Consider the following 26,685-nt stretch of genomic DNA (forward strand, 5'->3'; position numbering starts at 1 on the left):
GGGAGGGCGGGTGCGGAGGAAGTCACGTGTAGCGCGCTCACATGACTGGCGGTGCGATGGACCCGCTGCCCGCGGCGGCAGTCACGGCGGCAGCAGAGGCGGAAGCGGACGAGGAGGCGGACGCACCGGCGCCAGGTAAGCGGTCAGGCGGGCTGACGGCGCACCTGGGCCCGCGCGGCGATTCCCGTGGCCCTCGGCTCACTTACTGCCCCGGGCGCCCCGCGCCCTGCCGGGTCTCCTCTCCCACTGCTGGGGGCGCGCGTGGCTCCGGGGACTCGCTGTGCCGCCTCGAGTCCTGGGAGCCGAGCACCTGTCCCGGTTTGCACTTCGCCGCGCGCTCCTGCCCGCGTCTGCCCGGGTCTGTCCAGAGCCCTCCGGGTAGCGGGCCCGCCCGCCCCACGCTTCCTGCGCGGCCGCGTGGGCACAGCGCCTGGACCTCCGGGGCCTCGGACAAGTAATTTGGCCGCTCAGGACTTGGGTGTTTTGCGTCAATCGTCACATTTGTCCATAAAGTCATGCAGGAGGCTTGGCTTTTCGAGGGCGCCCCGTTTAAGTGTAACCCCCTGTAGTCCTCTAACTGCAGAATGCGTGGAGGTGGATGTTGGTGTGACTTACGGCTTCCTCCTGGCGGGGGTGGGGTACAGAGTTGGGGACTCTGCCTGGGGGCTCTGGCAAGGCTCACCCTGAGGAGGCCGCGCTTAAAGTGAGTTCTGGAGGGCTCTTGGTTTATTCATTAAGGAGGAGTGGCCTGGAAGCTGCCTGGGTGTGTGTGTGTTGGGGCCGGAGGGGTGAGCGGGCATTGTACCGGATTGGCCTAATTGATAAGACCCTGGGTCAGCCGGAGTCTGGACGGCGGTCTCCCCCCCCCCCCGCCCCCTGTGGTCTTCAGTTATTTTTCTCTTCACTTGGAGCTGAGTGAGGGGAAGCATGTGATATCTCCCGCGGTTGGTTAGAACACCGTGTTCCCGAGGTCACAAGTCGCAGCCCAGTGTGGGCCAGTCGGCCCCGCCTATGCCAGGGCCCCAGGCTGGGCCCCTTGGCTGGGGCACACTTGGAGATGGGGGGGCCGTGATTGGGTGGGAGTACTCTTTGCCCTGGGCAGTAGAGCAGTTCAGGTCCTGGGTGTGGTGGTGGCTGGGGGTCTCTTCTTGCAGGCAGAGGGACTGCACTGGGTGTTCCCTGGAGGACCCAGGCACCCACTGCCAGTGCGGTGTCCGGTTAGGACGCCCTTTCCCGGACCCCCGCCCCGGGACTTCCCGGGTAGTTGGCCTTCCTCCGGCCCCGGCGATTTTGTTAGGCGTGTTCGTGGAATGGACGTCGTGGCGCTGCTCCATCTCCGGAGTGCTTTCCTACACCTGGGACAGTCTTGAAGCGGGGCCCCTGGGCCGGCGGGCATGGCGGGTCCTTTCATTTCGTTTCATTCCATCCTGGGAGGCAGGCAGGTGAAGCAGCACGCACTCCTTTTTACACTGGGCGGTGGGCGTGCCCAAAGAGGGGGTCCACACAGCCGGCCCCCACTGTTAGTGTTAGCTGTGGGGACCGCAAAGTCTCGGTCCCTGCAGTACCTTTGGGGTTGGCGGGAGCAGTTCCTGTGTTCACTGTGCGTCTCAGCACTGCTCGTGTCTCAGTCTGTGGAAGCTCAGGTTGTGGACGGCAGCTCCCTTCCTAAGAGTTTAACTTTCCATTGTGCAATTCGTGGCCGCCTGGTTTCTTTGGAAGACGGAACATTATAGATGAAGTTAAAGTCTCACCTTGGCTGGGGCCACCCCTCTCGCTTTGCCAGAGGAGACTGCTGTTCTCAGTTTGGGACGGGTCCTTTCCGTTCTGTTTCTATGGCTTACGTGTGTGCGCACTCGGGAAACACACACCTCCTTGTGCACGCTGCTGGTGTTCCCCTAGGGTGGTGTGTTAGTTTCCTGCGGCTGCTGTACCAAGTTACCGCACACCTAGCGGCTTGAACAACACGAATTGTTGCCTCAGAGTTCCCGCTACTGGCCAGTAGTGGAAGTAGGCTCACCTGGGCTAACGTCCAGGTGAGGCCAGGGCTGCATTCCTTCCGGAGGCCCGGGGAGGAACCTGTTTCCCAGCGTCTGGAGTCTGAAAGGGCTGACGGTGCCCTTTCCCCAGCAGCCCGGAGCCGCATCTTTCTCACGCTGTCATCTCTGGTCCTCCCTGCCTCATGCCCCGTTCCACACGGAAGGACTCCGGGGTACACACTGGGCCCACCCGCGTAGCCCACAGCCCTCACCCTCAACTAAGGCGAGGCTGCAGCCCACGTTCCCCTTCGCCGTGTGGCCAGGGAGGAGGATGCGGATATCTCGGGGGTCCATTATGATGCCGACCACGAGTAGATGGAGACCGAAGGGATGGAATTGCCGGGCCGCAGGGCTCACACACTCTGTGCTTTGACCGACGCTGACAAGTTGTCCTCTAGGGTGGCAACGGCCAGTTTCTGCGTGTAACAGCAATTCAGTGAAAGCACCCTTCCCCTTACGTTCATGAACACGAAATACCATCTTTCCCTCTTTCATGTTTCCACTTTTCTCGCAATACTGTTTTCTAAACTTTCTTCAGACTTAGAAAATTAAGAAAGTGTTCCGTGTTTATTTTGACTGGCATTTCCTTGACTCTTAAGTCATTGAGGTTTAGCTTCTTGTAACAGTTTCCCCTTGGATGGCTGCTCCGGACCAACTGCCGGCATCTTTTGCCCATTTTCTGATGGGATCGTCTTTTCCTTACTGACTTGCAGCATTTCTGTCTGTGTTTTGGACATAAGAAAACCTTGGTGTGTTTTCTATTGAAATTATAACTCTGAAAATAGCTGGTTGACCAAAACATTCCATTCCTGGACCGTGCGGGGTGAGTGGTTATTCCGGAGCCTCTCTGAGGTTGTAAACTCAGTGGTTGGCACTCAGGATAAGAATGGCACAGAAGGCGGGTGACACTGGCTGGGTGGCCTGGTCTGCTTTGTTTGGACGGCATCACCCGCTGATGGGAACACACGGGCTGCACTATGGCCCCTCGCCCTGCTCTCTGTGACCCTGGCCGCTGTCGCTGGGTTTTTACAGCTTGGGAGGACCAGCCTCACTTCTGTTACAGCGGCGCATCCTGTGGCATTCCAGTCATTCCGTCCGGTCAGGGAGCTCTGGACCGTCTGTCTGACAAAACCTGCAAAACTCCAAATGCTTCCTGGCAGTCTGTGGGGTCTGTGGGGTCTGTGGGGTCTGTGGGGTGAGGTCTGAACTCTGCCCGCCATCCTCATCTGCACAGCGGCCGGGCCCGTGTGCATGCCAGGGGACTGCTCCCCGCCCACCTCCCCGCCCCTGCACACATGGCAGAAATCACTGAGCTGTCACCGAAGCGTATGCATCAGACTGTGATGCACTCGCACCTCCGAGTCCTGTTTGCATTCAGGCGAAAACCCCCGTCCACCCGCCCTCCCCCCCGCCACGCTTCCATTGGCAGCTCCTGGGGCTTTACGTCCCAGCACCTGGCGTGGCCTCTGCTGCGTAGGAAGGGCTCCTGTGCTGGAGTAGAGTTGCGTGTTTGCCGTAGCTAATTTTAAGGGTAGTAATGCACGTTAGGTAGTTATGTGAGTGCTATTTCAGTTTGTGTTTTTGGCCATTGCACTCTGTCTCTCTGTCACACACACACACACACACACACACACACACACGATTTGCAAGGTGAAGTGTCATTCCAAAGAAAGAGGAACTAACGCTGAAGCACTGTTATGTAGAATGTGTTTGGGCAGAATCTGTGGTTAGCCAGAAAGGGATGTGCTCCGGGTGGGGAATTCTGTGTGGTGTTAGTCTTTCCACCCAGAGGAAAGTGCCGCGCAGAAGAACGTCGGCACGCTGCGCTGCCCAGGGTGGCAGGGAGCGGCTGGAGCGAGGGTGTGGGGGGCCCAGCCCACCCTCGGCCTGTGCGTGGTTTTGGTGTGGGATCATCAGACTTGAGGGGTAGCCCTTCTTTGTGAAAACATTGGGTTTAATGTGTGGTCTTACCTGCTTCACAGTAGAAAACGTCCGGGCAAGCTCGACATCCTGATGTATCAGGAGGACTTGCCAACCGCTCAGCCTGGCCTGCAAAGGTGGGCACAGGGGGCCCCTTCCGAAACAGTGCTGCGGAGGTGGGGGGCCCTCCGTCCGCCCCTCCTAGCGCAGCGCCCGCCTCTGCTGTGTCTGCCGTCTCTGTCCGAGTGTGGCTGGCGCAGCGTGTCCAGCCGTGTCAGGGGCCCCTAGCATCAGCAGGAGGGACCCAGACGGGGTTGGTCGGCCTTCCCAGAGCTGGCCACTCCCTGCCAGTGGCACTCATGTGGGCAGAGTAGAGCTGCATTGCAGCTCTTGGACCCAGAGGGAGGTCCTGTGTGTTACGGCTGGCGTGCTGCTGAGCTCGCCAGTGAGGTGGGGTCACAGGGGAGTCTCTGCAGAAGTTTGAAGAAGAGCTGTGCCACGGGGTGTGCACTGGCTTTGCCCGAGACCGACTGCGCACCGAGCGGCCCCGTCAGTGGGAGAGATTTCTGTGGAGGGGAGCTCTGCGGAGGACCGTGGTGGTGTGGTTTTGCCGGCGACCAGGCCCTCCCGTGCACCTGTGTGCCGGACGCTCTGTCAGTCTGCGGGTGCCAAAGAACTGGTGCGCACAGTGGGCCTGTCAGGGGAGCAGTTGCTTCCCCCCGCTTACAGATGGGGACACTGAGGCACACAGCGGTCCCGCCCCCTGCCCAGGACCATACAGGTGGCAAATGGGGGAGGTGGGGTGCCCACCCAGGCGTCCACTGTGGTTAGGACGCGGCCCATGGCGCCTCCTTGCTGCAGTCTGCGTGGGCTGGCAGCCCCTACCCGCCTCTTAGGATCCCCCCTGAGGATTCTCTCCCCCTCCCCTCCTGGATCGGACGGTCCCTCTTCCAGCGGCCGTGCTCTTAGCGAGGTGGCACGTGTCACCGTGTAGCAAACTCCACTGGAGCCCGCTGTGCGGTGCTGCCACTCTCCTCAGAAAGGCAGTGAGTGCCCTTGAGTGGTGGGCCCAGAGCGGCCCTGGAGTGACGCGTCGTTTGTCGTCCACAGAACTGTCACCGCAGGGGGCTCAGCTGCATGCCGCATCTGCCGCAAACGCTCAGTCAGCCGGGCCGGGGTCGCTCGGGGTCTGTTTCCAGGTGAGGCCAGCGCCGAGGCGCTCCACTCACAGGTCATGTCGCTGGGGGTGTGACGTGCAGGCTGAGCTTCCTCCTCGGGGGACGGTGTGCAGGTGACCAATAAGGAGACGCGGGCACACGCCCAGCAGAGCAGAGGCTGGCCTGCTCGCCTGGAGGCCCCCACAGCCCGTGAGACGCAGCGGCAGGGAAGGCCGCCCGCACCCTCGGGCTGTGGCATCTACCCGTGCCAGTCCCCGAGGCATGCCTGAGGTGTCCCTTCTTCCCCTGGTCGGCGCGCTGCTGCCTGGGTGTGGACGCGCCAGGCGGCCGGGAGGCAGGGGTCCGGTCGTACGCCCGGCAGTCCCTCCCTCAGGGCAGCACGTGCCTGGTTGGGTGGCTCCGTTGTGCCTGCCAGGGCCACCCATTGGGTGAGTGCTGGGGCTGCAGACCCGACCAGGGTGAGGGTTTGAACAGAACAGAAACCAGAGACAGGCTGAGTTTGGAGACGAGGAGTTTTTTCTCTTGAACTATGACCTCCTCCATTTAAGTTATTCCAAGGTTCCCCAAATGAGCTGAAACAGAGTTCCTCTGGAGCCCTAGGGAAAGTCGTCGGGCCTCGCGGGTACCAGAACCAAGAGACCTGAGAGGTTTCTCTGAGGAAAGGCTCAGCGGAACGGCCCCTTCAGAGCAGGGCTGGGGCATCCGTCCCTGGGGAGGCGGCGGTCCGGTGGCCCCGTGGTTGCTTCCTCACGCTGCGATTTGAGTCACAGGAAATCACCTGGCAGGTGACAGTTGGGGCCTTGACCTTGGTTTTCTGACGTCTCAAGGAAACAGGCCATTGATTTTTTTCCCCCCGCTGTGGTCTGGTCCCTTGCACCCCTCAGAAAGGAATAGCCAGCCACTCACAGCTTGAAAATGCCCTCTGTGTGTGTGTGAGCGGGCGAGCGGTCACATGTGTCTCTGCGGTGCTGGGACGATCGAGCCCCCTCCCCCCGGGGTGACAGTGAGACTGTGGCAGTCGATCAGTTCCTGAGGGACCATGACGCCATTGCCACGCCCCAGGACGCTGCGCGTGGAGCTCTGTCCCTGCCAGCAGTCCCTGCGGCTCCATCTGTGAGTTGAGTCTCTGGAGTGCTGGTCCTTTAAAAAGGGCCTGGGTGCCAGGCTCTGTGCTGGACACTTTCATGTCTTTTATTTTATTTTATCTTATTTTTTCAATTCTTGTAACTGAACAATAACGTGGTTGGTCTTGTCCCCATTTTAGAGACGAGAAAGCCGAGTGCAGGGAGGTGACTGTTCGGCGTCAGAGGAGTCAGGGATTTGCAGGGGGGCCCTGGCCCCAGCCTGGGGTGTACCCGCCTCTGTTCCTGTCCCATTTGGGGTGTCAGGTGAGGCTGCACCAGTCAGGGAGGGAATGCAGGATTTGATCTCATCGGGTAGCTTGTGACCTCAGGTAGGCGACGCTGCCAGCCAGGCCTCCAGTTTCCACATCTGTGAAATGGGACCGCGGTGCCCGCCACAGTGTCTCAGGGTTGGAGAGACGTTATGTGAGGCGTCCGGGAAGGTTCCAGGCCCTGAGAAGTCCTCCTGTTGGTCATGGCTCCCGCTTCAGCGGTGCTTGCCGCCAGGCACAGCTTTCCGGGGGCCCGTCTGCGTGGAGCCCGCTGAGAGAGCCAGGAAGGGCCGTGGGCTCCGACTGGGACCGGGAAGCACGTTCTGGGCTGCGTGGTCTTAGAACTGGGCTTCGGAGGCTGGAGAGATCCCAGGTGGAAATTCTCAGCTGACACGCACCCCGGGGCGTGGAGGGGCCCTAAGAGGCCGTTTGCTTCTCCTTTGCTTCCAGGTAAAAGCGCCGACACCAGACACCACGTGGGGCGACAGAAAAGGTTTTGGGTGCGTCAGTGCTCGTCCAGATTTTTGTAACCAGGGTTTTGGCCTGATGACCTCTTGGGGCCACAGGTCCAGCTGCATGTTGTCCGGCCCCGGGGGCGGCGGGAAGGCACTGCCATCCTCTTTGTGCTCTCTGCTGTCCCTTGTTGAGGCTCAGCTCCTGTCACTGGCCAGGCCTCCGTGAGATCCGTAGGTGTCGCTGCCCCACTGAGGGACCTGCCAGGCCTTGGCGACGTTAGGTGGCCTTGCTCGTGTGAACAGGGCCCTGGCGGTCGGTTCACAAATGCTGCTGAGCACTGCTTGTGTTCTGGGCCCTGCGCCCGGTCGCTGGGACACTGACTGTGAACGGGACAGAGAGGCCTGCAGTGGGCGCTCGTGCCCTTGCAGGGGACATGGACGGTCTGCGGTCGACACTGGTAAGCGAGGGGTCGGAGTGCTGCGGCTGGAGGCGCGGGGTGAGCCCAGTGCTCCCTTGGCGAGTGTCACAGTGGCAGGTACTTGGGCCCAGGTTCCAGGGAGAGGAAGGAGTCGGTTGGGGTGTTGGGGGAAGAGTGTCCTGCAGAAGGGACATAGCGTGGAGGCTCCAAGGCCGGCAGGTGCGTGCCGAGTTCAAGGATGGCCAGGAAGCCAGTGTGGCTGAGGAGAGGTGACAAGGCGCAAGGGGTGGGGTGGGTGGCATTTGCCGCCGTGGACTTGAGGAAAACTTGTGTCCTGGACCCCAGTTAGAAAGCTGAAATTTTCGTTTTTCCTTTTCTGATGTCATGAGGATACATCCCGTGGATGACCACGGGGACCACAGCGACGTTCGAGGAGAGCGTTACCCAGCCCACGCCTGTCAGGGTGCAGTGCTGTCCGGGTGCAGGTGTAGAAGCCGTTTGGGAAAGTTACAGGAAAAACGTGGAATTCTCTAGAAATTGACTCCAAGCATTGAAAAAAAATACAGCAAAGTAGTTTGAGAGTAAGGATGTTCTTCAGGCTATTTTTAATCACAAAAACAGTTCCTCGGAGAACTGCTACATGATTTTCAGTTCCGTGCCTATGACATTACGCAGCCACTGCAGTTTTGAGGAATAGGGAACTTCTCGGGAATAGGGAACCCGGGTTGTGACGAAACAGGGAAACAAATCAAGGTGGAGCGGGGGCTAGCACAGCCGCATCCGCGTTGAAGAGCTGTCGGCCTGCGCGGTGGGAGCGGCACCGGCCAGCGCCCGTGGCCCCGGAGCCCTCGCTGTTGGGAGTGTAAATTGGCCCAGTCACTTTGGAAAGTGGGAGATCCTCCTCGGAAGCTGAGCAACAGGAAATCCTGGGAGCCGGTGGTCTCCCTCTTCGGCATGGACCCAGCCGAGATGCGCGCCCGTGCCGGGGCAGCCCGTGTGTGATAGGAGATACTGGAACCCTGCTGCTGCCACCATCCCAGAGTGGCCACACTTAGCACAGTGGTGGAAGAAGTCGGGAACCGTTGAGGTCCGATGCCACTCACGTAGCAACACAACAGGCAAAAACCCCAAACAAAACCAAAAACAAAACACCCTGCAGTGTTAGAAGGCCACATCCCCCTTGGGGCGGGAGGGACTTCAATGGGTCCTGGGGAGTGTGGGGGGCTCACAATGTGGCATTTCTTCTGGGTGCTGGTACACCGGTGCGTGAATTCATTCAGCGGAACTTTCTATACTTACGCTTTTCTGTACGCTCTGTTTCAATATAAAGAAGTTGAAAAAGTCAGTGGGAAAAAGAGCCGCGCCGTACGTTTCTTATACATGAGGAAAGACAGTGCTTGCGTGCATTTTCGGACACCTGTGTGGAGAAGGTGCCAAGCCCTGCCTGGCACTGCTGCCCAGCAGCTCTGGGGCGCTGGGGACTTTGGAATAAGAAGTGGGGAGGCATGGGTCCACAAGTTCGTTTATCGAGGTTTTCAGAAACAATGTGGCCAGCGTGGGCCTGGGGGAGCTCTCGGCTGGATACATGTTTCTGCTCCTGCTAGTTTGGAATAATTACCATCGAGACAAATGTAACGTAACCGAGACAAATGTAACGTAACCATATCTACCCCGTGTGTTGTGTTCCAAGAAGGGCCCGCTGGAAGCAAACAGCGTTCACACTGACTGAGTGAGTGGCCAGGGACTTGGGAGGGTTTTGCGTTTACTGGGAAAACTGGGAGACAAGTGCAGTCACGCAGAGACGCACTGGACGTTGAAAAGCCGCCTGTGATCGCCCTGTACGTGTGGCAAGCAAAATGAAGGTGGCTGTTTATAGATTGCAGGTCAGAGTGACGTTCCTTTCTCGAAGGGATATACTGTTACAGGAAGCGAGCTAGTGAAAGAAACATACATAGCCAGGTTAATGAACTTGAGCCCTGAGCAGTTTCTCTTTCATTGCGATGGAGCGAGGGGTTGTGGTCTTCCGCTGACGGTGGCAGGTCCTATTTAGGGAGTGCCGCCTGCAGATAGAGACGCTCTGGGTGGCCCTCATGTTCCCTGGCCACGGAGCTGCTGAATCCTTGCCTCTGAGGCCAGGGCCGAGATAAGGACGAGGAAGCCTCTGCTCCCACTTCCTGAGAACAGGGTGTCAGTGTGAGGATCAGCGTCACTTAGAGACGCTTTCCGTCGAAGGCGGAAGTGGCCAGGAGCCTGGAAGGAACCCTTGTTCCCGCCGGAACCTGAGGTCCACTGCAGACCCAAGTTCGTTGTCTGCATGAGTACAGCAAGGCGGCAGTCACCAGCACCCGACTTTTGTGGGATTTGGGGCATTGGATGCCTTCCACCTGCCCGCCCTGTGACCGTGGTTCTCAGACTGTGGCCCCGGGCCCGCCTCACCTGGAAGCTGGTTAGAAATTCAGATTCTTGGACTCCACTGAAGACACTGAGGGTGGGACCCAATCACCTGTATCTTTAAAATAAACACATAGCATAAACATGCAAACATGTGACATGTACGTGTACGAGACACAGCATTAACCGTTTTCAGGTGTGCCGTGCCGCGGCATTGAGCACATCCCCGTTGCTGGGCATCCATTATCCACATCCATGACCACGGCTGTTCCATGTCCCCACACTGACCCCCCTCCTCTGGGGCCCACGGTCTGCTTCCTGTCCCCGTGACCCTGACTGCTCTCTGTCTTTGTACGGGGGACCCCGAGCTGGCCTGTGTGCTTTCTAGTCTGCCTTCGTCCGCACTGCGGCCTGTGCCGGAGCGGCCTTCCTCCTGAAGGCGGGGTCGTGGCCCCCTGTCCGCATGCGCCCCGCTGTGCTCGTTTATGCGTCGGCGGCCGCGTGGGTCGCTCCGCGTTTTCGCCGTGGGGAGCCCGTGGGGAGCCCGTGGGGAGCTGCGCCGCTGTGAGCACGGGAGTGCAGACGTCTGCTCGGGTCTCTGCGTCCACTTGTCTGGGCCGGATGCCCCGAGTGGAGTTGCTGGGTCCCGTGGGTGCTGGGCGTTGAACTCTCTGAGGGTCTGCCGTGCGCGGTGCTCTCCACGGCAGCCGCACATACGGGTTCCAGTTCCTGCCCGTCTTGCCAGCTCGTTTGTTCTTTGTTTTTCTCTGGTGGTCTCTGTCTTACCCGTCTGCCAGGTGATCTGGTGCCACCTCTCGCTGTTCCTAGTCACCCCTTTCTGGTGCCCTGGGCGCCAGAGAGGGTGGTCGTGTTGGATCGTGTGGTGGTTGCGTACGGAGCTTGTAGTCCACTGAGGACACGTTCGAGGTCACCCGCCGCTGCGCAGGGTGATGGGACCTTCCTCCCTGCTGCCTGTGGCACCAGGTGAGCCCTCACTGCTCTGTGAGGGGCTCTCTGCCAGCTGGAGAGCCTGGGAGTGCCAGCATGCTGGGAGTTAGGGGAGCCCCAGTGCCCAGTGCCGCCCCCCCTTGACATGTGGCCACCTGTAAGTGGCTGTCCTATGCCTGCTGAGGGTCTCCCTGCCTGTGACCTCTGCCGGCTCAGCTTTTGCTGAGTGAGGCAGTGGAGACAGGGCAAGGCCTGCCTGCCGGCCGGGAGGCCTGTGAGCAAGACTCAGGCTGTGGCGGCGGGCCTGGGGGCCGGCACCCTTGACCCTTGTTTTACTGACTGGAAGCTCAGAGGTGGTCAGGCCACACAGCTAGGAAATGACAGGCTGCGTTTCAGCCCGCGCTGTCTGTGATCAGACCCCGCCCCCAGCCTTCCCCTGCGGGCCCCGGCTGGCCTCCTCTCCATCTGTTCTGTCCCCGTGGGAACTGGCTACGAGGGTGTCTGTTTGCCAGGAGTGTCAGAGCCCCGTCCTTGAGCTTGGCGGGCCCTCCGCTGAAGCTGGGAGCCTCCTCAGGGAGCCTGGTACCCCCTGCAGGTGTGGCCCTCATATGGCAGTGGAGCCTGCTGGAAAGGGTCCCTTTTCCTTAACTTTTTTTTTTTGTTGGAAGATCACATCTGTCCTACTTTAGCAAATAGATACTTGGAATCACAGCTCTAGACACATTCTTGGCCATTAAGATATTGGGGATGCTAATATACACCCCCCAGCACTTATGTATTCATACACACTTGCACACACACTCATACGCATGCACACACTTCGACACATGTGTTTCGATGAGTTGTGTGCCTGTGTTCCTCTGCCGCTGCATTTATGTCCTTGATGACGAGGCCCCAGGACAGAAATGGAGAAGAAGAGAGATAAGTGCGGATGGGAGGGCTACTGTTCCTGCCACCCCGAGGTCCCCCTGCCTGGTGGACACGGCCCTTGGCGCTCTCGGCCGCACAGCCCTCGCCCCAGTTTGGGGGGTTTCTCGTGCCCCTAGGGGCTCCCAAGCACACCGGGAGGCCTTGGTCTGTTTTCTTGGCTGAGCTTTAAGGTCAGGTAAGGGCAGCTCAATTTTCAGTCCTGAAATGCTGACTCGTGTCCCTGATGGAGGTGACCCTGTCGTTAGCTCTGAGGAGTCGCCTGGACAGTTGCTGGGAGAGGTCAGTCGTGGCAGGCGGTACGGCCACATCGGGGGCAGTTAGGGAAGGAAAGGCCCCCCTTGTGTTGAACTTCCTGGAGTGAGACTTTCCCTTTGGGACACTGCCACCTAGCTTTTTCCCAGAAGGACCCCAGTTCTCTTAGGCTCTCTGTGCCTGTCACTGGACTGGCCGTTAACTCGGTTTTCCTGTTTGTGCTCAGGCCTCAGTCTCCAAACTGCCCGCTGCATGTGCTGACCTCTTGCCAATGAGGAAGCAGGCGTCCTGGGCGCCGGCCTTTGGTGCGCAGGACCGAGGTCCTGGCCCTGCATGTGTGTGGGGGCGTCAGCATGTGTGTGGGGGCGTCACGGTGGGAACGGTCGCTCTCACATGGGCAGCTGGCGTGTGCTGCAGAAACCAGGGACACGCAATTACGTGGCCAGTGTCTTCTGTTTGAAGCCCTTGTCTCGACTCTAGAGGAAAGCACTCTCTTTCGCACACAGCGCAGCAGTGTTCCTTCCACCAGTTGAAAAGGAGATTGGGCTGGTCCTGGAGTGTGGGTGTGGTTGCCGACTCAGTGAGCAGACCGTCCCGACCCTCAGGGCAGGGCCTGGATGAGTGAGCGGGCGTGTCCTGGGCAGCTGTGGGCTTTGGCTGGTGCTGGGCCCGAGTCCCTGTGCTGGACTAGCTGGCAACACAGGGACCGAGAGCTGGTGCAGCCCCTGCTGTCCGAGCGGCCGGTCCCACGGGGGTGTCATCGTCTCTCCTCCAGACTTGCCGATGCCCCAGCCCAGTGAGCGGAGGGACCCGGACCCCAGTCGAATGCAGATGCCGCAGGGGAACCCACTGCTGCTGTCCCACACCCTGCAGGAGCTGCTGGCCAGGGACTCCGTGCAGGTGGAGCTCATTCCCGAGAAGAAGGGCCTCTTCCTGAAGCACGTGGAGTATGAGGTGTCCAGCCAGGTAACTGTGTGCAGCGCGGGCCTGCAGGGGACGCAGGTGGGCGGCGGAGAGCCAGGCTGCCCCGTGTCTCGTGGTGGCTCAGCCTGTCCTCGCCGTCCCTCCTGCGCCGATGCTGCTGCTTGGGGGCTCCTTGGGCAGGTCCCGAATGGTGGTGCACATCCGACTCACTTTTTTTACGTATGCAATTCTACTTTCTTTAAAAAAGATGTATTTATTTTTAGAGGGGGGGAAGGGAGGGAGGAAGAGAGGGAGAGAAACCCTGGTGAGGGAGAGGTACGTTGATGGGTTTCCCCTCGTGCGCCCCCTACCGGGGACCCAGCCTGTAGCCCGGGCCTGCGCCCTGACTGGGAGCGGAACCGTCAGCCTCTCGGTTTGCAGGCTGTCGCCGGTCCACTGAGCCGCAGCAGCCAGGGTGTGTTGGACGCTGCTTCTAGCCCTTCTAGTTGGGGCAGCTTTAGGGCACAGCACAGTTAAGCAGAAGGGCAGAGGTCTCCCATCCCCCGGCCCCCACGCACGGCCGCCTCCTCTGTCAGCCTCCCCACCAGAGTGGTGTGTGGTGACCCACGTGGACCCGTTGCTGCCACCCGGGGTCCATAGTCTGCCCTGGGTGCTCGTGTCCTATGGGTTTGGACAGTCGCGTCGCCACAGGCGTCCGCTGGGACACGGCTGCGTCCTGTGGAGTGTCACTGCCCTCCACGTCCCCCGCGCCCCACCTGCGCACCTCCTCCTCATGCTGCCCAGCCCTTGGCAGCCACCGATCTTTTTATTGTCCCCGCGGGCTCACCCTTCCCAGAGCGCCACCGCGTCGGAGTCACGCCGTGTGCAGCCTCCTCAGACCGACTCTCCTGCTCAGTAGCGTCGGTGGCGGTCAGGGCAGAGTGCTGGGTTTGGACACAGCTGCTCACGCACGTCTCTGTGCAGGCCCTCACCTTAGACCCTGGCCGGGTCACCCTGCTGACGAGGACGCGAGCCTCGCGGAACCGGCAGCCTCCTCCGCGACGGGGCTGCAGGTTCCCGGGAGCCTGCCGGGAGCCCCCGTCGGTCTCCATGCTCAGTACTCGGTCTGACGTCAGACAGAGGGTCTCTCGGGAAGGCCAGAGCTGCTGTGTCCGCATCACCGAGGGTGTCTCGGAGGACACCCCTGTCTGGGAGTGCAGAACGCAGTGCCCTTCTGCCCACCTTTCAGGGGCGAGGAGCGCCCACCTCAGGGGTCAGAGACTCCTGCGGGGTCTCCTCTCTTCCGGAAGACCCAGAGTGACGCACCAGGGACGAAGTCGGCGCTGCGCAGCGCTCAGCGTCGGCACCGAGCGGGCGGCTTTCCTTGTGGTGAAGGCCTGTGATGGAAGACAAGGACCAGGTGGCTCCACGGCCCGGGTCCTGCAGGGGCGCGGGGCGTGCTGCGTCACGTCTGAGTGCGGGCCCTTTGCCTTGTAGCGCTTCAAGTCCTCCGTGTACAGACGGTACAACGACTTCGTGGTCTTCCACGAACTGCTGCTCCAGAAGTTCCCGTACCGCATGGTGCCTGCCCTGCCGCCCAAGAGGATGCTGGGAGGTACAGCGGGGCCAGCTTTGGGGGCGGGACATCGGGTAGTGGGAAGAGCCCCTGGGTGCTGAGATCCACTCTCCACTCCTGGCCGTCTTCTCCGGCGGTACCAGCCCCTCAGTAACCCCGGGCCACAGCTGGGCGACGACATGATGCCACCGGGAGACCTCGGCCTCCACAGGCCTCGCTTGGTGCCGGGCCGGTGGGAAGACCCCTGTTGTCAGCAGGAGAAGAGTGGGCCCCGGGCTCCCCCCTGGCTGTGGCCAGGGCAGGTGGAGCTTCTTGGCGAGGACCCAGAGGGCCGCATGCCCTGCCTGCTCCTGCAAAGCCGGGGACCTCAGCCCCACCACCCCACAGCACCAGGCAGGGCCTCAGGGAAGCCCGGTCCTCCGAGCTAATCAGTGTATTCAAGGACACACAAGTGCTGGCTCCTCCTTGATGTGCCTGCAGTTACCTGAGCCGTGCCCTTCAGGATGGGCCTGCTTCTCCCAGGGCTGCCCGGCAAGGGCTGCCCGCCCGCAGCCCCGTCTCGCGGTCTCTGTCCCACAGCCTTTCTCGAACTCGAAACGCAAAGCCTGACCAGAGGGCGAGCGCGCAAGGCTGAGCAGTCGGTTTTCTGCCGTTTTCCCAATGGTTCTGAAGGGACAGTGAACTTGAACGGGGACATAGTTGGAGGCTCAACACAGTCCCCGTTTTCAGCGTTCTGAAATTACAGAGCGGCACCTAAGCGCTTCTCCCTCGCCTGCACCAAGGAGCTCGCTCTGGGTGGTGTGACCTCCTCACTGCCCCACGCGAGCACCGTGGAGCAGGTCACTCCTGTGATGTTGTTGGGGGAAGGCGCTCAGGGCTGGTGGGACCCCGGGGCCTGCACCCACACGTCGGAGCTGACAAGTGAGGTCGGCATTTGGGCCCGGAGATGGCAGGCCCGTGCGTGATCGTGTGGGTTGGCATCGATGATGCCCGGCCTCCCGCTCTGGGGTTCCTGCTGGTCTCCAGGGGCGTTGTTCAGTAGCTTCAAAATAATGTTTTCAATAGTATCTCCCCCGGGCTGGTGGGGCTCAGTGGACTGAGCGCCGGCCTGGAAACCAAAGGGTCGCCTGTTCGATTCCCAGTCAGGGCACATGCCTGGGTTGTGGGCTGGGTCCCTAGGAGGGGTGTGTGTGATGTTTCTCTCCCTCTTTTTCTCCCTCCTTTCTTCTCTCTAAAAGTAAATTAATAAAATCTTTTAAAAAGCACACTTTCTGTTTGTGGTCAGACTTAAATGCCTTTTCTGTACACGTCTACTTTTTCCTCTTGAAGTGAAAATGTTCAGTTCCAAGTGAAACGTGTTAATCGGTCCCACCGTGGGGTGAGTTAGAGGTGACGCGAATGGGAAAACGGGGTTCAGTTAAGGCATGTGGCCCGAGCCATTCCTCACTGCAGGGTCCCAGGACCTGACTTCAGTGTGGGTGGTCCAAGGGGGGCCTGGCTCTGTGGTTCTCCTCGGCCGTCTGGGCCCCGCGGGTTCGTCGGACTGGGTGTGGAGGGGTGCTCTGTGCTCTTGTTCTTGCGGCTGGCTCTTTGGGTGCGACGCCCACCTCCCTCGGTGACCTCGTGTTCTGTCTTCAGCGGACAGGGAGTTCATCGAAGCCCGGAGGAGGGCGCTGAAGCGCTTCATTAACCTGGTGGCCCGGCATCCCCCCTTCTCGGAGGACGTGGTCCTCAAGCTGTTCCTGTCCTTCAGTGGTCCTGTGAGTACCTCAGAGCCGCGGGTGGGCCCCAGTCCCCAGCTCTGTGCTCTGCTGCTCTCTGCTCTCCTCCCGCCCCTCATTTGGTGGCCCCGAGGGGTCAGGTCAGAGCAGGTTGGCCACGCTGTCATGAGGCTCCTCGGCCGGGGCTCTGCCGGGTTCGGTGGTCCGTGGAAGTGTCCTCAGCGCGGCTGTGTGGGAGGCCCTGTGGTTCGGCCGGTTTGTGGACGTGCCGGAGACTCCGGGTGTGAACAAGTGTTTCCCAGAAGGAAGGAAAGGCCACGTTTAACCAAGGGCCACGCCACCACCAGCCAAATCTCCTGGCGGGGCCGCGGTGGCCCCGTGTGCTGGGCGTGATGGCCACGTGTGCGCTGGGTGGTGGCTCCTTCCCCAGACCACTGTCCCGAGCCAAGGTCACAGGCAGGAGGCTGAGGCAGAGCCCCCGCCCTGGCTGAGGCCTGGTCCCCAGGACAGGTAGCTCTTCCGTGGGGACCCTCTCGTTGTGGGTGGTCCCAGCAAGGACACTTCGTTGGTGGGGTGGTCATGTGCTTGACCCCCTTGCGCAGGGGCTGGGGAAGGGGCGTGGCTGGTCCCCCTGCAGGAAGGCCCGTGGGCAGAGGGCAGAGGCAGGGACTGCGGGCCTGGCTTCCCTTTCCTCCCTCTCCCTTGAGGCAGGAGCAGCTTCTGACCCCTGGAGAAAGCTCGCTGTCCCGCTGTGACCCCTGGGCGAGCTGTGGGTGCTGCCAGTTATACGGGCCGTTGCCAGACACTGGTGCAGCTTGTGCTGGAGCCGGGAGCGTGTGGCTTCTGCTCCCTGGGGTGGGGGGCAGGTCCCTTCAGAGCGGAGAGCTTCTTGCCAGGGGGGAATGTGGTGGGAGAGAGGCTCTGGAGCTGTGAGCAGCTGAGGACAGAGGAGGGGGTGGGGAGGGTGCAGCTGGGCGTGGAGCCAGGCAGCCCTAGGCCAGAGGTGTTGGGCTCCCCTGGCCCCTTGTCTTTGTGCAACAGGGGGTCCCCAGGACCCTGACCCCATTTTCTTGTTTGGTAAAATGAGAGAATTGGGACAGATATTCCGGATGTTTCTGGAATGCTGGATTCCCGACCCATCAGCGGTTCTAGGTTAGGGTCTCTGCCTGTTTCCCTGGCTCTTTGTGGGGCCGTCTCCTACAGTATGGTGGGGGGCCTGGCAGGGACCTGTGGACCACCCTCTCTCTATCCCCAGCTGCCCTGGGATGCTGGGGGCTGCGTCCTGTGGGTTGTTCCCAGGAAGGAAGGGACCTCAGCTTCCGTCGGCTCCGAATCCGACGTCTGTCCCGTGTGGTCCTGGGTCTGTAGGTGGAGTCACCCCTTCCTGGGTGGAGGGGGTCTCCACTCCTCGAGGGAGGTCTGCAGAGCTGCCTCTGGGGAGCCAGCCTTCCCTGTCTGGGGACGACCCCCTGAGCTTCGGAACAACGGGCAAAGTCGAACCGGGGACAGCAAGGGGATGACGCAGTGTCACGTCCCAGTGAGTGTGGACGTGGGGCAGCGCTGCCCCAGCCCTGCCCTGAGTGTGCAGTGGTGTCTCTCCCGCCCTCCCCCCCCCAGGACGTGCAGAGCAGACTGAAGGAGGCGGCCCAGTGTGCAGGCGACGAGTTCCTGACCTGCCAGCTTGCTCCTCGGGCCAAGGTACAGTGTGGACGGGGGCGTCCCTACACCTCCACAGCACGGCGATCACAGCCACACACTTTCCCACACGACCCTCGGATGGCGGCCAGTGTCACACCCCTGTGGAGACAAGGGGACAGATCAGGGAGACTGTCCCCTGCTGAGGTTGCAGGCTTCCGGGACGAGTGACACTGGAGCCCTACAGGCTCTTGGGGCTGCGCACCTGCCTGCCAGCCTCTCGGGTTCCAGGGCCGGCCATTGCATCTGTGCGTGTTCAGTGGACCGCGTGTCTCCTGGGAAGGACGGTGGCCGCTGTTCCGCAGCCTCGTGCTTCCTCCTCGAACCGCTTCACACGAACATAGACTCGCTCAGTCAGCTCCGTTCCCTGAGCTTTCTGTTTTCTGTGTGACGTAGTTAATGGGGTGAACGTTGCAGCTGGTGGGAAGTTACCCTTGGGGGCTAGGTGTGGGCTGCAGAGGCCTCCCCGCGTCAACGCCCCTCCCCTCGGGTTGCAGGTCACTCGTGGGGTGTGGTGGCTGGACCTCTAGTTGGGCCAGTGTCCGTGGACACTGGAGTCGCAACCTCGCAGGGCCATCCAGCTGTGTCCGCTGTATGTGCGACTTCCTTTCTCTGTCCTTGAGACAGGAGGGGTCTGGGGCAGGCCCTGGGGTCGCGGGCTGGTCTCTGCGTCCCCACGTGACTGGGACTGGGGAGTTAGGGCTGCTCCGCCCATTCAGTTGGGCCGGTGGCCGTGTCCCCCGCGGCCCCTCTAGTCTGAAAGGTGCTGCACACCCAGGTCCCCCGTTTTCTCTCCCCGCCCGTCAGGACTTCCTCCCGGCAGACGTCCAGACTCAGTTCGCGCTCAGCCGGGAGCTGATCCGAAACATCTACAACAGCTTCTACAAGCTTCGCGACCGGGCCGAGCGGATGGCGTCCCGGGCCATTGACAATGCTGCCGACCTCCTCACATTCGGGAGGGAGCTGAGGCAGGTGGCCCTGCTGGGTCCCCCGGGCCACGAGGTGGGCGGGCCTCAGGCTTGCAGCAGAGGGTGCCCCCATTCCGAGCTGTCCCCCTGAACAAGGGGAAGGGAGGGCGGGGCACGCCGGAGGACTGTCTGGCAGAGCCCAGGCTGGGAGTCAGGCAAAGGGAAGTAGATTTCCCACATAGCCCTTCCAAACCCGCCCTGCAGGGGGCAGCGGGGAGGAGCGGGTGCAGCAGGCCTGGGGCTGCAGTCCCTTCTCTCTAGCAGGCTCCCAGCTTCCCGTAGGTCAGGAGCGGCGTAGGTGGCCCGGGGTGGCGTGGTGTTCCGGCCCGTGGGCCCGTGCCGGGGGCCTGCCGTCAGCTCTGAGGCCCTGAGTGTCTCCTCTGCTGTCCCAACCCCCTCAGTGCACTAGGGTCCGACACAACCCCACTCCCCTCCTGGGCCGCCCTGCACAGCAGCACATGGGGGTCCCTCAAGCAGGCGCTGAAAGGCCTGTCCGTGGAGTTCGCCGTGCTCGCCGACAAGGCTGCGCAGCAGGTGAGTGGCCGGCAGCCTGAGCGCCTGCCCCAGGGTCGCTCCACGCCCAGGCCTGCGGGGCGGCTGTTCGGATGCACGTGCAGGTTCGGGTGATGAGCCGGTGACCAATGACTGCTGTCCTGGGGTTGGGACCGCACATCCCTCGGTTCCCGGTGCTTCCCATCAGCATTTGCGCTTTTGGGAGGGTTGCTGACGCTGAGCCGGTGGGGTCCTGGCCTCCGCAGACTCAGCTGGGGAAATAAACCTGCCCTGGAAGACGCCATCTTGGCTTCGCTTGTGGGGGGGCCAGAGCCCACTTGCTGTCCGGTCCAACAGCGTGTGGCCACCCGATGACCGACGAGAACAGGGACTGGGCTCCAGCACCCGAGACTCCCTGTCCTCAGCTGGTCGCCTCGGGAAAGGCTTGTGCCGCGCGGTGGGCACTGTACAGGAATCCGCAAAGACCTCGTCATCGTGGGGGCCCCGTCTGCAGACCCGGTCACGCGAGGCAGGGGTTCGTCTGGCTGCTTCTCTGCCGTGCATCTGTTACATAATTTTTTGGTGAAGTTGGCTGCCTGGTCCTTGGGGAAAGGGCGTTTTGGCTGCTGGCAGATGCGGGCACAGCAACGTGTGCGTGAACCGTGGCCACCGAGGCTGCCTGGCAGCAGGGGGCAGGCTGCAGCTGCAGCAGCAGGGCGGCACATCTGGGGCTGTGCTGCTGGGGGCTGGTCGGGCTCTGGGGGTGCCTGTCGGTGCCGGGCGGGGGACTTGAGCTCGTTGGCTGGTGTGGAAGGTCCCAGGTGCACCTTCTCTGTGGCCCCAGGGCCTGCCTGTTCCCTCTTGAAAGCGAGCGGGTGAGCTCAGGCGGCCCGGCCGTGGCACTGTCCCGAGGGGGCCTCGCTCAGCCTGCTTGGTGTCTGTGCCCGCCGCCCTGACTGCCCAAAGCAGGCGGCTGGGCTGGGTCACTGCAGACGCCTCTGATCCAGCTGTTGGACTGAGAGCTCAGCCTCTGACGCAGAGAAAGGACGCTGCTCTGGTCGCAGGGACCCTGGCCGGGGGCCCCCGGCAGCCTCCCGAGTCCCTGAGGGCGGGGCGGCAGTCGCTCGGGGGCCCCTTCCGAGGCCGACTCAGATGCAGCGAGGGCAGGCTGCTCGGGTGGTTCGTGCTCGGACTTGGACGGTCCTCCGGCCCAAGGTTCTCTGGTCGGAGCTCGGGAGCACTGCTTCGAAACCCCATGTCCCAAGACGTGTCACCTCCCCAGTGTTCCTGCTGTGTTCGGCGGCTGTCACACTGAAGTGGAGTTGGTAGCGCTAACACAGAAAGATCAGACGCACGACCCCTCGGGACTCTCTTCCCGTGCAGCTGCAGTTCTCTTTCCTTTGTGCCGAACCAGGGAAGGCGCCCGAGGGTGGGCTGCCCTCATCCTGTTGTTGGGTGCCCTGCTTCTGCTCGCCCGCTCTGCTGGGGCACCTGGGTGACGCTCCCCCCGCCGGACGAGTGGGGCTCACGTGACTCAGTGGTGCCAGGGTGCGTGTGCTTTGGTGGAGGCACAGGTATGGTGGTTTAGGGTCTTGTGCGGCACCGACCTGCAGACGGGGCTTGTTAGCAGGCGACGTGATCAGGAGGGGGTGCGGAGTGCCCTGCTACAGACCAGGGAGGCCCCTCCCCCGGGCCCTCCCCCAGTCAGGACACAGGGCGCTGGCGGCCACTGGGGGTTTTCCTGTAACCTCGCCCACCAGGCCCTTGGCTGCAGGCATATGGGCTCAAGTGGCTGGAACCTCTGAGCTCGGGGCCCTCGGGTCCCCGCAGTGCCGGCCAGGCTCTCCTGTGTGTGCGGCAGACAGTGGCTTTGGAACAGGGTAGGCCGCACAGGGGTGAGGGGTGAGCACATGCGGGCAGGCGGCTGGGGAAGCGAGTTCCCCACTCTGGTTCGGCAACTTCTCTGCCAGTGTCTGGGCTGTCGTGTGGGAGGGCTCTGCGGCAGAGCCTGCCCTGCGTTAGGACCCTGTGAGCCCGGGCCCGTCTGCCGGTCTGCTCATGCGTGGCACCGGGTGACGCAGGCCTGCTTTCCAGGGCCGACAGGAGGAGAACGACGTGGTGGAGAAGCTGAACCTCTTCTTGGACTTGCTCCAGTCCTACAGAGTGAGTCTGGGCTGAGCCCTGGGTGGGGCGAGAGCCTGTGAGAGGCCCTGAGGGAGGGGCTGCCCCACCGCAGGGGCATGGAGGAGGAGCCGGGGAGCGGTGCAGTCTCCGATGTCATTGTCCCTTGGCGGACGCTGTGGAGCACTCTGGGCTGTGGCCCCAGCAGGTGTCCCCTGGACCTCTGGCCTCCCTGGTCTGAGGGCAGAGGGGTGTGTGAGTGTGTGTAAATGTACGTGTCTCCCTCTGAATGTGTGTGTGCCACGTGGGGATGGTACAGCTCTGTACACACCCGAGGGGCTGGCCCGGGCTGGGCACGTGTGTGTGCCTCTCCCGGGTGGCTTTCTGCCTGTGGGGCGTTGCCTACGGTGCCCGGGAACCCTTTGTGCTGAGCTCATGGAGAGCTGGCCCAGGGCTGTGGGAATGTTCCAGCAAGGGCTCCTTCGCCGGGTGGGATGCTGCCAGGCGGCCACAGAAGCCCCAGCCCAGAGACTGTGTGGCTGCTGTTGCCCACGAGAGGCCTGATGGGGCGTTTTAGGGCCTGGGGATGCTGGGGCACCTTCCTCTGCTGGGAGCGCAGCAAGCCAGCCGCTGTCCCTGCCCAGATGGCCCTCTGCAGGGCGGCCCAGTTCACGTGGGTTTCAGGGGTGGCTCCACCCTGGGCCCCCAGGCTGAGTGGCTCTGTTCCATGGGCACTTTCTGAGTGAGGAGTGAGCGGGTGCGAGCAGACTGTTTTTAAGAGGAAAAGCCATTCTGGGAAAGGCCTCCCGCCCCGGCCGTGAATGGCACTGACGTTGGGCGGCGTGGCTGCACACCCTCCTGCCTGGTGGGTCCCCCTGCCTCCTGCCGGCAGGGGCTCCAGCGGCGCTCTCCCTGCCAGGACCTGTGTGAGCGGCACGAGAAGGGCGTGCTGCACAAGCACCAGCGGGCCCTGCGCAAGTACAGCCTGATGAAGAGGCAGATGAGCGCCGCCGCGCACGGCCGTGAGCCCGAGTCCGCTGAGCAGCTGGAGTCGCGCATCGTGGAGGTACTGCGGGCGTGGGGGCGTGGCCGGGCCTGCCTCCCGGGGGCTGGTCCACCCCTGGTGCGGCTGGACCCCAGGGCCGCACTTCAGGCATCCGTGGCTGTTCCCTCAGCACCCCTGGGCGCCTGGCTGGGCCGTGGGGCCGTATAGGGCGGGGGCCCGGGGGAGGGCAGCTTGGCAGCCGGGCCGGGAGCAAGGGAAGCTCTTTGTGCTGCAGCAGGAGAACGCCATCCAGACGATGGAGCTGCGGAACCACTTCTCTCTGTACTGCCTCCACCAGGAGATGCAGCTGGTCCACGCCTACCTGCCCCTCACCTCCCACATCCTCGGGGCCTTCGTCAACTCCCAGATCCAAGGGCACAAGGAGGTGGGCTCCCCGGCGCCACCCCTGAAGACTTCCTTAGGAAAGTTAGTGGAGTTGGGAAGAGCATGCGACCTTAAACGTCGTTCAGACTCCTGCCTTGGGTGCAGCAGATGCTCATCGTGTGGTCATCCTCGGGACTCCCCAGGGGGCCGGGCGGTGAGGGGAGGGGCAGAGTGAGACTGCAGGAACAGCTCCTATCTTCCGGAGGAGCCCAGAGGTCAGGGATGGCGTCAGAACTCCCAGAACCGAGACAAGGGGGGCTGGGGGTGAGGGTGAGGAGCAGGCAAGCTGGGGCGCCTCCCTGCAGAGCCTGCTCCGCCGCCTCCAGGCAGCGGCCCGAGCCTGTGGGGTGTGAAGCTGCGGCAACACCTGCCTGGGCCGTGTCACCTAGGGCCATCAGCCCTCGGCTCACCCGTCTCCAGTAGCGCCCTGCGTGTCCCTTTCTGAGCGTCATGGGTCCTCGTCTGGCCGGGGCTGGGCAGCCCCTGGGAACTGACCCCTTTGTAGCCCATGGCCAGGCGACAGCTCTGGCTCCTGATGTGCTGTCCTGGGCCCCTGGTCAGCCCTGAGGGTACGGGCATCACCTCAGCGGGTGCTCAGGGGGGTGCCGGCGGCCACCCCCAGCTCCCGGGCCTGGGGGTGCGTCCTGTGCTCGGAATTTCTGAAACCCGACCCTGAGCCCAGCCCTGCGACTGTTGCCTGTTTGAGCTCTGGGGCTGTGGCTGGATCATCAGGTCTGCGGCCGGTTTTCTGTCTGAAAGAGGGCATGAGACCCAGCAGCCTGGGGACACTGTGGGACCTGAGCTGCAAGCAGCCCTTGGTCTGCGGCTTAGCTGGGTGCACGGGGCTGGGCTCGCAAGCCTGTCGCCAGGGACCACGGAGACCTCCGCGGAGTGGCAGGCCAGAGAGGAAGGGGCCTGCCCCACTCTGCTGGGAGCGCTCCGTGAGCAGTGCATGGAGCGAACTGAGCCGTAGCTCACAAGGTCGGCGGCGGCAGGGGAGTCAGGTGCGGGTGGAGAGCTGTCCGTCAGAAGGCAGAGGTCATTTGTCCAGCTGGAGGTGGCTGTGACTGACTCAGTGCACAGCAGAGACCCTGGTCTAGAGCCACTCGTGGGCTAGAACCTGGAGAGGCTGTTCAGCAGGCAGGTCCTGCGATGCAGACCCTCCCGCGGCCCTCACTGCTGTCTCCGGGCCAGGCTTCGGGGGGGGTGTGCTCTTAGTGGGGCACCAGCTGTCTCAGGGACAGGAGGACCTGGCAGGATGGCAGGTGAACCTGGGTTGCACCTGGCTCAGGTCCCTGGGACCCCGGTCCTCTGTTATAGGTGATGACTGGTCCCCAGTCTTATGATGCAGAGACTGGGGTCTGCTTGATCTCCACGTCCCCAAGGCCACACTCTCCTTTTCTGTGGTCAGCTGAGCTGCTCTGCCACCAGGGCTGACCTTGGACCCCTGCCCACTGCAGAGCCTGCCTGCCCCTGGGGCGCCCGTGTCCCCTTCTCGCTGCAGAGCTGGGCAGGCACGGTGGCGCATCCCACTCCTGCGTTTCATTCCCCGTGGTCACCCGGGGGAGGTGGTCCTGGTGTCTGACCTGCTGAGCCAGCAGGCGATGCTGGTAGAGCTGGTAGAGAGAGAGCCGGAAGCGACACAGTGCTGCTTAAGCCCCGGTGTCTGGCAGACTTGTGCCTCTTTGCTCCCGTGTGCAGGGGACAGAGGGACCGGCCATCTGTCACCTCTGGTTTTGGGCTTTCCCTGCGGAGGAGTGGGCCTCGACGCAGGGAGTGGGAAGGGCAGCTCTGGGGCAGGTGACCCAAGGCTGGTGGTGGCATATCCCCTCCCGCCTCAGCCACGGGGCGGGCTGCCTCTGGGTGTGGCATGAAGGGCTGTGTGCGGGACGGCACCTGCCTGGCTGACCCTGTGCCCTCCCCCTGCAGATGAGCAAGGTGTGGAACGACCTGAAGCCCAAGCTGCACTGCCTCTTCGTCGGGCCCAACAGCACCCTGACCCCGCTGAGGTCCCCGAGGGACAGCCTGTCTCCTCACTAGCGCCGAGAGGACTCGCCCCCCCACTAAAACTTCTTTCCAAATGGTGTGTCGCTGTTTGATTCCCTCCAGATGGCGGGAATTCCCTCCAGGTGTTCCCCATGTCCTACCAGCTGCCGCCCCTTGAGCAGAAGAGCTGATGTCAGAGCTGGTGGGACTGGGGTTTAGGTGCCGTGGCTCCCCCCAACCCCCTGCCGTGGGAGCGGGGCCAGTGATGCGACCCCAGGTTTCTGAGCATCCATGGAAGCTGAGGCCACATGGGGTCTGCGGCAGTTGTCCCTGACCCTGGCACTGTGGCCTGTGAGTTGGGTAGGGAGACGTGTTAGGATTCCTTGGCATGGTTTTCTCCTGACACCCAGAGGGCTGGGTGGCAAGGATGGCTCTCCCGCTGGTGGTGCCTGCGGGGTGTGCAGGAGGGACCCCTCTTTCTTGGGGCCTGAGGCTGGAAGGGCAGGGGGGGCCGAGGGCCAGCGAGCTGCCTGCTGCTGTGAACCTTCCAACCCCCCTCCCTCCATTCTCAGACAACTAGGACCCTCCTCCCAGACTCTACCCACTTGCTGACCCAGCCACCACCTGCTCCCGGGGCGAGGGGACTGGCGCCCCAGCAGCTCTGGGGGTGGGAGTGGGTGCGTCCTGCTCCCGTGTGTGTGAGTGTTTAGCACACGGGGCCCTCAAGGGACAGGTGCTGGGGGATGTTCTGACGCACTGTGAAATTCCGGGGGCCCCGCCTTCCAGGGCTGCCTGGCAGACTCCGGCCGTCTCCCCGGTCTGGAGTAGTCTGACTCCTGCATGTACGTCATCCTGGGGCATGCAGGACCCCGGGCCCAGGTGGGCTCTCGGGTAACACGCCCGCAGATGAGCTGACGCAGGTACCCTCCGGGGGAGGGTCCCTTGGGCACGCCCCATGCTGGGTTCTGTCTGTGGGGAGGCAGCCATGGGGGTGAGGGGAGACGGGAGACGGCTGCTGTGCTGCACCAGCCTGAGGCCCCGCTGCGGCCGACATGTGCCTTCCTGGGCCGAGGAGTGGGGCAGTGCCCCCCATGCCTGGCAGGTGGGGGCTGCTTTTGCCTTTTGATTGCTCTTTAGAAACGGGTCCTCAGCTACGTGGACCATGTCTGTTGTCACTTGAGGCTGGTCCCTCCTGGGGCTGTGTGTGCCTGTCATGTGACCATCCCACCTCCGTCCCACCCCTCGGAGCCGCTGCTCACTTGTCTGGGGCCTGTCACAGGTGGCGGGACAAGGGGTGACAGAGAACGTCTCCCATGGTAGACTGAGGCCCTGCTCGTGCAGGTCACGAGGTGCCAGGCTGCATACCTGCCCCCTCTGGCGGCCCCGAGGAGCTGATGTACCGCCACAGCCCCTCCCAGCAGTGATGGGACCACCAGAGGCAGCCTTCCTGCTTCAGAGGGGTCACCGCACCTGCTCCCAGAAGGCCAGAGCCACAGCATCACCGCCTTGGCCTGGCCCGCAGCAGCAGCAGCAGCAGCAGCCCCAGCCAGCGCCCAGTCCTCAGCAGCTACCAAAGACAATCGCCGGCGTGCCCCCCCCCCCCCAGCCTGGTGGCGGGGAGGGTATGTGGGACGCAGCTGACCACTGCCAGGGCATCTGTGTCCAAGGCCCTGCTTCTTCTGTGCCTGAGTCAGCCTCACATGTGATGCACTTTACTCCCCGGCCACCCGAGTCCATGGCCCCCACACCCAGTAAATGGAATTGTTTACAAGTGGTCCACATTCCGAGATCTTCATCGACTAACACAGCTATTATTAAATGTATTTATAACAGTTGGGGAAAGTTGTGAGTTCTTTGCGGAAGTGGGAGGTG

The 26,685-nt window shown here is 62.4% G+C and overlaps 1 protein-coding gene across 4 annotated transcripts; it reads left to right on the plus strand.

Moving 5' to 3' along the window:
* SNX8 (sorting nexin 8) lies at window positions 1-26,645 on the plus strand. Of its 4 annotated transcripts, none has more exons than XM_053926026.1 (11): window positions 1-135; window positions 12,698-12,888; window positions 14,323-14,440; window positions 16,040-16,161; window positions 17,740-17,820; window positions 18,625-18,785; window positions 19,187-19,319; window positions 21,372-21,440; window positions 22,318-22,464; window positions 22,679-22,869; window positions 24,757-26,645. In XM_053926026.1, the coding sequence occupies exons 1-11, from the start codon at window positions 42-44 to the stop codon at window positions 24,758-24,760; spliced, it is 1,311 nt and encodes a 436-aa protein (XP_053782001.1). In that variant the 5' UTR covers window positions 1-41; the 3' UTR covers window positions 24,761-26,645. The 4 variants fall into 4 exon arrangements, with proteins under 4 accessions (XP_053782001.1, XP_053781998.1, XP_053781999.1 ...); XM_053926023.1 differs by having other exon boundaries at window positions 22,679-22,828; XM_053926024.1 differs by having other exon boundaries at window positions 22,682-22,828.
* Window positions 26,646-26,685: the final 40 nt, after the last annotated feature.

This window comes from Desmodus rotundus, chromosome 6, assembly GCF_022682495.2.
Source record: "Desmodus rotundus isolate HL8 chromosome 6, HLdesRot8A.1, whole genome shotgun sequence".
Classification (NCBI taxonomy): Eukaryota; Metazoa; Chordata; class Mammalia; order Chiroptera; family Phyllostomidae; genus Desmodus; species Desmodus rotundus.